Source organism: Canis lupus, chromosome 3 (assembly GCF_011100685.1).
Source record: "Canis lupus familiaris isolate Mischka breed German Shepherd chromosome 3, alternate assembly UU_Cfam_GSD_1.0, whole genome shotgun sequence".
NCBI lineage: Eukaryota > Metazoa > Chordata > Mammalia > Carnivora > Canidae > Canis > Canis lupus.
In genome coordinates, this window is record NC_049224.1 from 15,763,642 (window position 1) to 15,777,498 (window position 13,857).

The 13,857-nt window shown below is 52.3% G+C and overlaps 1 protein-coding gene across 4 annotated transcripts; it reads right to left on the minus strand.

The window, feature by feature from the left end:
* Nucleotides 1–841: 841 nt before the first annotated feature.
* Nucleotides 842–10,623, minus strand: NR2F1 (nuclear receptor subfamily 2 group F member 1). 4 transcript variants are annotated; one of them, XM_038532339.1, is made up of 3 exons: nt 10,066–10,623; nt 7,045–7,572; nt 842–1,898 (listed from the first exon to the last, which is right to left on the minus strand). In XM_038532339.1, exons 1-3 carry the CDS (start codon nt 10,526–10,528, stop codon nt 1,618–1,620), a joined length of 1,272 nt encoding a protein of 423 aa, XP_038388267.1. In that variant the 5' UTR covers nt 10,529–10,623; the 3' UTR covers nt 842–1,617. The 4 variants fall into 4 exon arrangements, with proteins under 4 accessions (XP_038388267.1, XP_038388270.1, XP_038388268.1 ...); XM_038532342.1 differs by lacking the exon at nt 10,066–10,623 and adding an exon at nt 9,738–9,759; XM_038532340.1 differs by lacking the exon at nt 10,066–10,623 and adding an exon at nt 8,275–9,563.
* Between the last annotated feature and the right edge of the window lie 3,234 nt (nt 10,624–13,857).

The following is a 13,857-nucleotide window of genomic DNA, read 5'->3' on the forward strand; positions in this document are numbered from 1 at the left end:
ACTAGAATCCTATAAAACATTCATGCTCGGAAAGCTGTAACAGAGAGCAGCCCCCCACGCACACCCCAAAGAGAGGCCTCAGCGGCAGGTTTCTGCCCTGAAAGGGCCACTAGAGCCCAAACGCTGCTCCTGGAAAGAACCTGCTCCAGCCTAGCTCACCAGCTCCCCAGTTCCAGGTCCATGGCCATAAGTGCCACAGGGGGGCCTTTCCCTTCACCCAACTGAGCTTGAGAGCCCTCCAGGGCACCCCTGTCACAGAGGCTGGAGTGAAGGGTAAACCCCAGGCAGCTCTGCAGCGGACCATAAGGGGGAGCAGAGGTAGGTTTGGCAGCGTTGAGGCCCTAACTCTCTCTCCCAGAGCTGGAGAGAGGCCGATCTTGCAGTTATAGGGACATGAGGCTTCTGAGCAGCCCTCCCCTGCCCTCAATCCGCCTTTCAGCTCCCCACGCCTCTCCGGGGCCTCTCCAGCGTGGGCAAGTTCCCACCTGCGGTCACTGAAGCCAATGGCCCCTGGACTCGGCCTCCACTTCCAACCGAGCCTACTCCGGGCTCCCCGCTTGGCTCTGTGCAGGGCACCAACCATCCACAAGGTCACGAGAGCTGCTGGGAGCCACCAAGGTGCCTTGCCCTCTCCCTGCCCGTCCCAGCCCACACAGAGCCTGACCCTCTGCATTTACAAAACCAAGGCGGCGGCTTGGTTTGAGGAAATAAATCTAGACAACTTCGTAATGGACCTTAGAAGTTTCCACCCTCACCTCCCGTTCTAATCATAATTGGAATGGCAATTAATGGGAGGGTTCTCTTGCACTCAGGACATCTGTCAAGTAACCAGACACGTGGGTTTTGCTAAATTCTTTTATTTTTTGTTTAAATTTTCACTTCAATTTTAATTCTTGAAGAACAGCCTCGACAACATATATCGCACTCATTATAAGAAGCAAAGGGTTATATCAAAAATTATTAGTATAGAATCACAGGAAATCTGGTTTGGAACCAGAAAAAAATACAAAACAGATATAGATACATAGACACAGGACAATTTTTTTATAATTATTTGGAAAATGTTATTTTCCCCTAATTCTTGTTTCCTTTTTTTATGTGCATACGATGTTTAAATTTTACAAAAAAATGAAAATAAAGACTAGTATTTTACAAAATGAATAACAATGTTTGGGGTGTGTGTGTTTGTGTGTGTGTGTGTGTGTTTCTACATAGAATTCAGTCCACTTCCATGTGTGTTGTTTTCTGTACAGAATATATCCACATCCGTCCACAATAAATCCTGGAAGGTCCATTAGTCTCCTTCTGTTTTATTAAAATTCTCATGGTCCTCTCTTCCAATTTTTTTTTTCCTTTTCTCACCAGACACAAGGTCCTTTTTCTTTCCTTTCCAACATGTTCACAGATCTGATCCTAAAGAGAGTCTCTTTCTCCTGGTTTGCAGCTCGGGTTGCATTTCTGCAGGGTGGGCTGCTCCTGTCGGCCCGGCCCACCTCCCCCCTGCCTGGCTGCACCCTGCAACAGCCGCCCGGATGTCCCCGCAGCTTTGGAGTCCATGGCCCCCGCCGGTCCTCTGAGTCTCTAGGGAGGCGGGGGCAGGTGGGAAGCGCCCAAGGTCTAGGAGCACTGGATGGACATGTAAGGCCAGTTGAAGCTGCTCCCAGACAGTAACATATCCCGGATGAGAGTTTCGATGGGGGTTTTACCTACCAAACGGACGAAGAAGAGCTGTTCGATGACCGAGGAGGACACGGTACGCAGGGAGGGCAGTCGCAGTAGGAGTTTGCCGAAGCGGCTGGGCTGGTTAGGGTACTGGCTCCTCACATACTCCTCCAGGGCGCACTGCGACTTCTCCTGCAGGCTCTCGATGTGGGCGGCATCCGACAGGCCACAGGCGTCTGGCCGTGCAGCCACAAGAAGGAGAGAAGAGGGGGAGGGCACACACAGGTTAGTGAAGAGCAAAGGCACAAACAAACCATGAGGGAAAAAAATTTTTTTAGGTTGTAAGAGGGGGGAAAAGAAATAGGAGGGAAGAGGGGGGAAAAATCCTCCTTTCCATACCTCCCCAAGCCTTCCTCACCATTCCCTCCCCTCGGCCCCCAATACAAATAAAAATAAATCAACAACTCCCCACCCTCGCCCAAGCCTAGGGGAGCTGGAGACAGAAGAACACACATGCAGAGGCAGCAACCTCTCTAGTCCCTTTGTTTTTCCTCTTTCACCTTTGGATTAAATAATGTACGATGCTGGAGCCATGTTTGCTGTGCGAAGCAACCTGTCCTCCGCCTGCAGGGGAGCATCTTTCCACTGTGCTCATTAAAGGGAGGACTTTTGCCCCTTTTGCCCCTGATTTTGGGGTGTGCAGAAGCCCTGAAGAAATACGTAGCCTGGAGGCAGTTCTTACAGGCTTCCTGGAGTCTTCCCTCTCAAACCCAAAGGACCCCAACCAAAATCCTCAAGGAGAACCTAGATTGTATAGTGAACAAACACCTGGGGGCAGGGGCGGTGGTGGTGCTGGTGGTGGTGGTGGTAAGGAATCAAGGGCTGGCAGTGCGGGAAATCAGATCGAGCCCATGCTCTAGCAGTACAGGATTTGAGATCCACTATCTGAGCAAGCGAGAACTCTGCAGCAAATCCTTGGTGAGAGTGTACGCTTCTATCTGTGCTTTAGATCAAGTAATTGAAAATTGGTCACATCTCTGTAAGCTGTATAATAATCAGAAGGAATATGGCTCAGTTACTCCAGGCTGCGGAAAGGAGACATCTTCCACGATCAGACACAAAGCTGGGCTGGAGGCAGCTGCTGTTGCTGCTTCCAAACTGGGAGGTGGGGAGTTGAGGGGGGGATTTGGGGAGACAGGCTTCCTGTCACAGGACCAAGGGGGAGAAGGCACTTACACACAATGACAGCATCTTAAGACCTGTGTGTTTATCTCCTATCAACCAGGGCTCCTCATGGTCCCCTAAAAATCTTTCAAGACAGCAGTTTATACTGTATCAACTAACTAAAGGCAAAGAAATGGAGGAGAAGGTGGAATGAAAGGAATGAAGTGAAAGCTTCTTCTCTTAGTTCAAACACCCTTGTTATTTGTTATATTAATAATAAATATTTTTTAAAAAACAGGAAGATCACAGAGGAGCCCTTTGCCAGTCAGGAGGTTGACTCGAGATCAAAGGCAGAGTTTGCTAATATATAGATCTGGGAAGAAATTCATGCATGGCAATGCCCCCAAAAGGACGTTATATAATCGTGAATGGGCAAGTGTGACCCTAAGAAGTCACACCAAACGATTCAAAGTGAAGCCCGTGTCTGCTTCTGAGTTTCTGAGCTTTATGTCTTTCTATTTCAAGAACTGGGATTTACAAAGCAGTCTAACACCTTCATCTACAAGGCAATGGCCTTGAGCAAAAATACAAATAAAACTAGTGCTAATTCAAGAACTTCTGAGGCAGGTCTCCTTTGACCCTAGATCCAGAATGGGTTCCTCTCAGATGTCTAATTACTCCTGCCAGCCACTCGGGTGCATCCACACTGGCCTGACCTGGCAAGCCATTGAGATTTTATGGTTAGCAGGGCCAGGGCAGGAGCACTTTGGGGCTTCGTTGCTGAGAGAGGGGGCCCCCCAGGTCTGCCCTTGGCCTTGCTTGCTAACCTGGCCCTGCTGAATGGCCACCATGCAGACTCATATTTACATATATCTTGCTTTACATGCATTATCTGCCCATTATGCCACAGGATCCCTTTCAGCCTCAGACAATGCAGTATGAAAAGGACCCACTGGTACCCCAGCAGATTTTTTTTTTAAAGACCCATATGGCATCCCCTCAGGTCTGTAAAATATTTATCTGATATTTACCATTAGGGCCCTCAGAGCGCAAGGACACTACCCTTCTCCCAGCTAGGCCGCTCCAAGAGAGAGAAGCCCAGGAAAGGCTTGCTTGGGCCTTGTGCTGGCTGCTTGGATTTCTTTCCTCCTTTGAAGGCAGAATGCCTGTAGCTGGGCCTGGCTGCCAGGTGCCAGCCGGCCAGCTCTGTGGCCTCCCTCCAGCAGGAGTCCTACTTCAGGCCTGGATTCCCACCCTAGTTATTCATCCCTACTCCGGATACTCCCAGGACAGGACTCCCCCCAACTATGCACGGACAGTATGAGCGCTCAGATCAGTTGGCTGGTGATGGCAGCAAAGCTAGGTGAGCAGGGAAGGGGGGGGGGTGTTAATGCAGGACATATTTACATTCTACGAGATACACCCGAGATAAGAAAAGGAGGTGAGTCCATGTCTCAATTTTTATGTGCTAGTGTCAATGTGGGAACCCTCAATATTTCTTTTATAGTATATGGAAAAGAAATTATGTAAATAAATAACCATTACTGCTCAGGCCCTCCCGGCTTAGCCTTTGTAGTGCAGAGAATGTATTTCATGGTGTGCATTCACAAGAGTTTAGTGTTCAGGAAATATAGATGTAATCAGCTGCCATAACTAGAAATCAAAGTTATTATTGTGCTGAAAATGGATTTATTGTATTTATGTTAACTAGATGGCTCCTTTCAGAGGAGGTCCCATTTATTTGAGGGAATATTTAGGTGTATGAATTAATGAATTTTTTTAAAAAGTAAGTTCAGGTCATGACCTAGTCCTTGGATGCTGTCCAGAATATTAAGGATTAAGCATACCATCCGGAGGCCAAATGTGAAAACCACCACAGGGAACCCCCCGTGCCAGCTTCAAATACTTAGCCGGAGCAAACCTCGTTGGACAATATGTCTAAAACTGTCTTTTCCATCATTCAAAGTTTGCTTAAAAGTTGGATGACTTTGAGAAGGCTTCCCATGAATTCCCTTCTGGCTAGCAATCAAAACAAGTTTAGTCAAAAGTGGAAATGTGTTGTATGGAGGAGGGGGGGGGTGAATTACTACTGACAGCTCCATTTCCATTTTCAGATATTCTGTTTGCAATTTTCCTACAAAATAATGTTATTGTTCACTTCTCAGCCTCCCTCTGCACCTTGAAGACGCAGTTTGGAAACTTCTTTGGGAAAACTTTTTAAAAAGGGACACTTTTTTTTTTTTTTTTTCCACGGGGATGTTTTAGGGCGGAAAGTTGAAAGAAAAGCATGAATAATTCCACAATCTTCCCTGCAGCCAGCACAGTCCTCGCCTCTCTCTGGGAAAGGGCAGGAGATCAGAAAAGTCAAGGGAGTTCAAAGAACCTTAGTAGGGGACAAGGCAAAGGGAGGAAAGACCTTTCCTGAGAAGACCTCTGTCCAGCTCCAAGTCACATTTCTGCTTCAAGACACCTCACTGGATGAGATTTTAAAACCCCAGCTTCCCCGACACTGGCTTGCTTCCTGATTAATTTGGCTAAAGAGCCGGGGAGTAGAGAGCCAGCCAGGCCCCAGGCCTGCCAGAGCTAAAGCAGCCCGGTCGCTGCTTCCCAGGCTCTTTGTCACTTTTGAAAAACACGTTTCCATCAAGAAGACTTATTAAGATAAAATGCATTCAAACACTGAGGAGGCTATTCAATAAATCTTCCATTTGTTTTAAGGTTTGCACTTTATCCTCTTGCAAAGAATAACTCCCTCTCCCACTAGCAGACCTGCATTTGCACTGCAAGTAAAAGGGGGGCAGTCCAAGTCCACGGCTCTGGCCACCCTGCATACAAATGAGATGCTCTTGTCTAAATAAATTATCTGCTGCTCAGATCGATATTAATACTACATTTGCTACATTACAATATTGTGCAAATTTAAGAGTCATTTTAATACAATGTAAATACGATTCTTCACGCATGAAAGCCAGGAAATATTGATAGATTATACCATTGCTTACTGTTCAACAAGGCCTTGGGAAAGGGGTTTTGCCATCTTCGCTCAGGAATGGTTTTAATTTGGCCTTTGGAGGTCCTGGCTCTAGGATAGATTTATTAGGATGGTTTATTTGTTCTCTGAATGGAGGAATTAAAAACAATAGTGCCAATAATGGGAGTAAAAGTGCAGCTAACCCTACTCACAGTGGGCAAGGCCCCGGCCCCAATCTGAGTAGCTCTGTTCCCCACCAGCCTCCTTTCTGGCTTTGTTTATATTTCCCCCCATTACCTGCTGTCCCGGGTGTTTATATGTTTCCCTCTTGCAGGTTACAATAATAAAAAGCGGGCAGTGTTCTCAGAGGCTCTGACTAGAGCCTTCAAAGGCAACGTTAATGCACTTTCCTGGAAGTTAATTTGAACCATCTATCATAAGAGAAATTGTTAACATGCATGTTACCACCACCTACATTTAATTTGATATTTTTAAGGCACTCTGTTAAATTTCCAATGTCCGTGCGTTTTGCACGGCTACGAGATTTCTCTCCGGAGGGGGGGGGGGTGGGGAAATCCTCCCATTCTTGCGGGTCCTACAGGATTCCTTTTGTGGTTTTTTTGTTGTTGTTTTGTTTTTTTGTTTTTTTTTTATCTTTCTTGTTTAGATTGAATCCGTTTTTTTACGACCCTCAATAACCTCAGCAACTGCAAACATGAATGGTTTCCGATAAGGGAAAATCAGGCAGCCATAAAGCGGGATTATTTATGATTTATTTGCGCGCCTCCTTCCCTCTGCAGGCCTGCGTGCGCCTCTCCGCGTCGGGAGACCCTGGCGGGGAGCGCGCCGCGCGGAGGAGAAAGCCACGTTCCCACGATCGCTGCCTTCCCTCTCCTCCCCCAGGAAGCCTGCACGCCGGCGCGCACACCCGCGCGCACACGCACACACACACACGCCCCCCCGCACACACGCGCAGCCAGGCACTTCCAACGCCCCCTCCCCGCGCACACCCAGGCCGCGCGCCCGCCGCCCCGGGGCCCCCGCCGCCCGCGCCCCCGCGCCCCCCGCGCCCCCGCCGCCCGCAGCGCCGCGCCCCGGACACGGCCTGGGCCCGGGCGGCGGCGGCGGGGCGCGGGGGCGGCGCGGGAGGCCCGGGAGGCCCGGGAGGCCCGCGAGGCCCGGCCCGGCGGAGCGCGGCCTGCCTGCCTCCCCGGCGCGGCCTGCCCTCCCGGCGACCGCGGCCTCACCTGACGTGAACAGCACGATGGCTTTGAGGCAGCTGTACTCGGCCGAGTCGACGTGCAGCGCCTTGAGCTTCTCCACCTGCTCCTGGAAGATGCGGATGTGGTCCATGAAGGCCACGACGCGGTCGGCGGACATGGGCGAGGCGTGCAGGCCGGCGGCGGCCAGCAGCGGCGCCACGTGCAGCGGCATGGAGCACTGGGCCGCGTTGAGCACGAACAGCTCGCTCCAGGTGAGGCGCAGCAGGGACACTTGGTCGGTGATCTGCAGGTCCGGGAAGAAGGGGATGTTTCGGGCCCACTCGACGGCGCTGAAGAGCAGGCGCGCGGCCAGCTCGCAGATGTTCTCGATGCCCATGATGTTGTTGGGCTGCATGCATTGGCTGCCGTAGCGCGACGTGGGGTAGGGTTCCGCGCGCAGCAGCAGCGAGATGTAGCCGGACAGGTAGCAGTGGCCGTTGAGGGGGTCCCCGTTGGTGAGTGCGTACTGGCCTGGATTGGGCTGGGTAGGAGGCATTCTTCCTCGCTGAACCGCTGACAAAAAGAAAGAGAGAAAAGAGGCAATGTGCATCCAGGGGGCTTGCGGACCTCGGCGCGCCGCCGCGCCCCCGACACAATGCGGAGGCTCATCCTACAGCCCCGCGCGCCCCGCGCATCTTGCCCCGCGCCCGCCCGCACTCCCGGCCCGCGCCCGGAGGCAGTGTGGGGTGCGGGCCTCCAGCTCCGCGGCTCCGTGTGCCCGGCCACCGCCTGCGCCCCTGGCCACCCCGGCCCCGCCAGAGCTAGGCCTGAGCGCAGGGACACCTCCCCCCCCCCCCCGCCCCCCAACCCCGGTCCGGCAAGGCCAAGGAAGCGCCACCCAAGCCCTCCACCACCAAGGTGCAGCACACAGGTTTAGGGAAATCCCACTCACCCCTCCAGAATGAAACAAATCAGAGTAAAACAAACAAAAAAGAACAGGCGAAACCAGAGAAAGGTTGTGGTTCTAGGCAAACGCCTAGCCGCCTCTTCATTTGCAAGCAAGCAGGGTTTTGCTCAAAATGTTTCCATATTCTCTCAAAATGCTATAGAATTATCCTTAAAATAGATACAAGTTACATAACCACTTACAACTTTTGAATATAAAACAAGTATCCTGCACCCCTCCCCTGCCCCCTCCTCCCCTTCGCCCCACACAAAGTTCACTGTTAAAAGCAACAGAAAATTGAAAAATTCCAAGAAAAGAGTTGAACTTACAGTAGCCAAACATTATTGAAAAAAGTGGGAAATATAATTAATGTCTGTCCTGTGAGGTGCCACTGCAACCTGCAGCCAGCTTTTGCCCAGTGAATGCACGAGCTTGCAACTGCAAAAACACTGGATTCATTAACCATCTGAATGCAAAACGTAAGCATGCTTTGAGTTCTTAAAGCTGACCAAAGTTTTTTTTTTTTTTTTAATGTGTATGTTTTACTTCAACAGTGCCAGCGTTTTAAATTGCCATGTAAACAAAGACAACTTTAGGAAAAGTTAGGGCTACTGAACTCTTCCCCCCCCCTCAACAAATTAATATAGATATGTCCATGTACACATAGCTGTCTTATTTCAGGTTGTGCACTATTTTCTTAAGTTTGCTTTGATTCTAATTTTAATGCAAGCCCCAATGCAATTTAAGCTCTTGAAACATAACAGCTAGAATACTTTTTTCTAATTATAGTTTTGAACTTGGCAGTTATTTTTCAATTAAATGAGAGCACAATTCAGTTTTTTTTTTTTTTTCAGATGCCTACAAAATCTCCCTGGAGCTAGAAATGAAGTCGTCATATTTGCCTGCTCCTTGAGATCTGAAGGAATTCAATTTCTTTTCTTGTGGCATATAAAATATAATTTTAAAGTCAATTACAAGAAGGAGTAATCTGCATTCTGCAAAATTGACTGGTTCGCTAATTTGACTGTAAGACATCTTTAATGATTGTCAGGAGATAAACTTTAACTGTAAACGGCTAAATATATTTATAAGAAAAGTGCTGCATCCCTTGCCACATGAACATGAAGCATATCTAAATACAACATCAAAAGTTGTGTTAAAAGAAACCGAACCCACACAACACAGAGATTAAATGAAGTGGAAGCTCATGCCAGCTGCAGTCTATGCATTATAGCCAAATCAGAAGGATCGGTAAATGCCGTTGTAAATTGTAATTTGTATGCAGTATTTAAGCGGAGGGTGGAGTTTGATGAAGAAATAAAACGAGTATCATGCTTTTAAAAAAATGACACAACTATGAAAGGACGGTTCAGTCACAAACTTTCCTTTCAAAGTAGAGGGGTGAAAACAAGGCCACAGCTCTGGAGGAGGCGGCCCCAGCTCGGTGAAGAGGAGAGGGAACCAGTGAACAGGCCAGAAGCCCCCCTTTCCCCCCTAATTAGACCTACAAGTGCAATAAATCTCACTCCTCTTTTTCCAAGCTAAGCTTCCAAAAGGATGATGCAGCAATGAATCCATGGTTCAGGGTCCTCCAGTCCCCGGCCCTCCCCAGTTTTTAAATAAAGGGTATGATGAAGGAAGAGGTGGAGGGGAAAGTGGAATGAAAAAAAACACACACACACACACACAAGAGTTTTCTGGGGGGGGGGGGGGAAATAAGCACCCCCTCCCCGAGTTCATGCCAGCACAGCCCCCAAGCATCCTCACGCACACGCGGGAAAGAGACACACACCGAGCACATCCAAGACAGAGGAAGTAAAGGGATTTTAAGCCACAGCTCACGATCCCAGGGACACAATCCTGAGCAGGCAGCAGGAGGGGTGGAGGAGCCAGGGAGAGGAGCGCAGGCCGGGAGGGGGAGGCAGCGGCAGCGAGCTCGGTTGGGGAGGGGGGGGGGTGACGCCGGGGGAGGAAGGCAGCGGGGACAGGGGAGGCTGGGACGGGGCCGGGACCGCAGGAGCTCCAGCCCCAGACAGCAGCCACCCCCGCGAGAGAAAGAAAGAGAGAGGGCCGGGGAGGCGGGCGAAGCTCAGGGAAAGAAGCAGAGAAGAAATATTCACCTTCCCGCCTCATGCCCACTTTGAGGCACTTCTTGAGGCGGCAGTATTGGCACTGGTTGCGGTGGTGCTGGTCGATGGGACAGTTCCTGTTGGCACGGCATGTGTAAGTTAAGTTCCTGCGGACGCTCCTCTTGAAGAAACTTTTGCAGCCCTCGCAGGTGAATTGGCCGTAGTGCTTGCCGCTCGACTTGTCCCCGCACACCACGCACTCGATGTGCTGCTGGCTCTGGCCCGAGCCGGGCGGGCCCTGGCCCTTGTCCCCTGCCGTGCCGGGGGTGGCGGGCGCTCCGGGCTGGCCCGGGGTCTGCGGCGTGTGCGGCGCGCCCGAGCCCGCCTGCTGCTGCTGCTCGCCGCCGCCGCCGCCGCCGCCGCGGGCCGCTTGCGCTGCGGGGTTGGGGCCGCCGGGGTTGCCCCCGGCCACGTCGTCCTGCGGATCTCGCCAGCTGCTAACTACCATTGCCATATCTTTGGGCCCGGGGAGCGCTGGGGGGAGCCGAGCTGCTCGCCGAGGGCCGCGGGGCGCGCGGGCGCGCTGGGAGGGGAAGGGGAAGGGGAAGGGGGGAGGGGGAGGGGGCGGGGGGCCCGCCGGGCGCCCCGGGGTCGCGGGAGCCGAGCCCGAGCCGGGCACCGGCCGCTGCCTCCGCCGCCGCCGCCGCCGCCGCCGCCGCCGCTACTGCCTCGGCCGCCCCGCTGCTGCTGCGCGCCCGCCCGCCCTGCTGGCGTTTTGTTGTGGTTCCTGCTGTTTTCTTTCTCTCTTTTTGCAGCCCCCCCAGGCTCTCTGGCTCCCCCCCCAACACCCCTGCTCCCCTCGCCCGCTCCCCCCGCGCTCCGATCCTGGGGGGGCCGCGCTCTCCTTCTCCCCCCCCTCCCCACCCCCCCCCAGCCGAGCAGGCTCTCCCTTCTCTCGCTTTTTTCTTCTTCCCCAAGTTGCAAAATCAGAAATGGCACAGGCGGCAGCCGGGAGCGGCGCGGGGCGCAGCGCCGGGGGCGGCGGGCATGGGCCACGGCGCGCGCACACACTCGCCCTCCGCCTCGCCCGCACCCCCGCGCACACACACACACTCGCACACACACTCGCTCACCCGCGCCGGGCGCCCGCCCGCCCGCCCGCCGGCCGCTCGGGCTACACGCTGCGCGCCGGCTCAGCCGACATAGAGGAAGCCGGCGAGGGCGGCGGCGGCGGCGGCGGCGGCGGCGGCGGCGGCGGCGGAGGAGGCGGCGGCGGCGGCGGCGGCGGAGGCGGCGGCGGCGGCGGCGGCGGCGGCGGCGGCGGAGGAGGAGGAGGTCGCGGCTGCAGGCGCCGCTGGAGTCGCCGCCTCAGCTGCAGCGGCGAGCGCCGCTGGAGGAGCCGGGGCCCGGGCCGGAGTCCGAGCTGGAGTCGGGGCCGCAGCCGGAGCGCGAGCCCGGGTCGGGGCCGCCCGCGCCGCCGCCGCTGTCCCGGCGGGAGCCCTGGCGGGGCTCGGGATGGAGGGGAGCGCGGAGAGCCGAGCAGGGCGCGGGGCGAGGCTGCGGGCGGCGATCAGGGCGCGCTGGTGTCGGGGGGCCAGGTCCAGGGCTGGACGCAGCCAGCCATTCAGGAAGGCAGCGCCGGAGAGAGGGAGGCAGCCGGCGACGAGGATCACACACTTTGCTCTTTTTGTTGTGCCGGTGGCGCCGGGCTCTCGCTGCCTTCTTCTTTCGGGAGGTGACGGAGAGGGAGAAAAATACGAGATAATTCACGCCGGCGACGAATTCGCAGCGAAATCGAAAAAATAAAAATCAGAAGAAAAAGAATCGCAATTTAAAAAAAAAAAAAAAGCGAGAGACATCCAAAGTAGGTCGAATAAATAATCCTCTTCTTTTCCTCTTTCTTGCTCCTTCTTCTGCTTCTTCTGCTATAACACACAGAGCTAGTTAAAAAAACCCTGGAGATCGCCCAAAAATGTTCTTTTTTTAGTATTTTAAATAAGTGCTCTTCAGCCGGGAACCAACACCCTCCCTCCAAAAAAAATCATATATGTATAAAATAACGATAAGAAGAATACGAAGGGGGTGCCTCCTCCTCCTCCTCCTTTTTTTTTTTTTTTAAGTTTAGCCCTCTCTCTTCTGCAGGAATGGAGTAAAAGGCAAGGAGGAGGGAGAAAAAGAGAAAGAAGAAGAAGAATACGAGGGAAACAACTAATAGAATATGTAAGAAAAGAAAAGGGAGAGAGGAGAGAAGGGAAGAGAAGAGAAGAGAAAGAGATTGAGAGAGATTGAGAGAGAGAGGCGGAGGAGGAGAAGAGAGAGAGAGAAGAGAGAGAAGAGAGAGAGGAGAGAGAGAGAGAGGAGAGAGAGAGGAGAGAGAGAGAGACCCCAAAATTGAATGCGTTTAAACGGGAGGACTCGCAGAGCAATGTTTCCGAAAGGGGGATCTGCGCGAATGTCTGTATATAGTGAACTTTGACACTACTATTGAAACTGACACGTTTCTATGGAGATCGCTGCCTTATATGGAGCTCGTGTCAAGGAGCCAAGAGAAGGGCTGCTGGCAACTGATAATCAAAGGCGACTGACTGGTCAGAGCCCTGAATCGGGGGGGAGAGAAAATGGGAGTCTAAGGTTAGCCAAGCCTCCAGCACGCCATTGGTTGGATAGCCCCTCCCCCCTCCTCTTTTTCTTTCTTTCTTTTTTTTTTTCCCCCTCCCTCTTAGCTACCTACTGACGGGGATGGTGAGGGGAGGAGGAGGGAAAGTGAGGGAGGGGGGTGTGCTTCTGACAAGCGCAATTTACATTGAGATCGCCCTGCGCTGCTATTTACTCTGAGACCTGATTAGTATGGGTCGTCTATGGTCACACACACACACACACACACACGCACGCACGCACACCAGAGGGGGAAGGGATGGCGAGGGGGAGAATGCCTTGCAATGGGTAAAAGGGAATGAGAAGGGAATTATTTTGATTTCTTCCGAAAAGTTTTTAAAATTAGGTCTTAGGAGCGTGAAGAGAGTGTCTTTGAAAATGTTGGGAAAATTTTTAATGAGAATTAAACTCTCACCATCTTAATGATTCACGAAATATACTGGGTTTGGATTGTTTTCTTCGTTCACACTTAAGCATATTCCAAGTGTGGATTCTGCTCATTTTATATCCTTTTAAGAAACAAGGTAGGGACTTCCTTTTTTTTTTTTTTTTTTGGCCCAAAGTACCCGTTGGTTTTTAAAGGTTTAATTATGACAAAACACACTCCTGGAATATGCAGCTATTGCCACAAAATCAATCTGAATCAACGGCTCCTATTCATCCCATGATGATTTTAAAAATAAACTTTACACTCAATCCGATTTTTCCTTCTTTTTTTCCTCTTTGGTATTCTCAGGCTGTTCCAAACTTCAAACAACGCTTAAATAATTATTAATAAAACAGTAGTAAGTCCTCGTATGCGGGGGTTTGGGGGGTGCAATTAGAGCAGTCAAGTCGGAGTCCCAGGAAAAGAGGGAAGGGGCGAGCGACCGACAAGGGAAAATGGGAGATGGGGAGAGGTGGGGGAAGGGGAGTGGGGGGGGAGGAAGATGGGGGAGAGGGAGGAGGACGGGGGAGCGGGAGGGACAGAGGCAGGGAGAGAGAGAGAGAAGGAGAGATTGAGAGAGAGGGAAGGAGGGAGAGGGGGAGGGAGGGAAGGGGAGAGAGGGAAAGGGAGAGAGAAGGAGAGGAAGAGGCAGGAGGAGAGGGAGAGAGGAAGAGGGAGGGGGAGGAGGAGGGGGAGAGAGGGAGTGAGAGAGAGAGGGAGGGAGGGAGGGAGGGGGAGAGAGAGAGAGAGAGAGAGAGAGA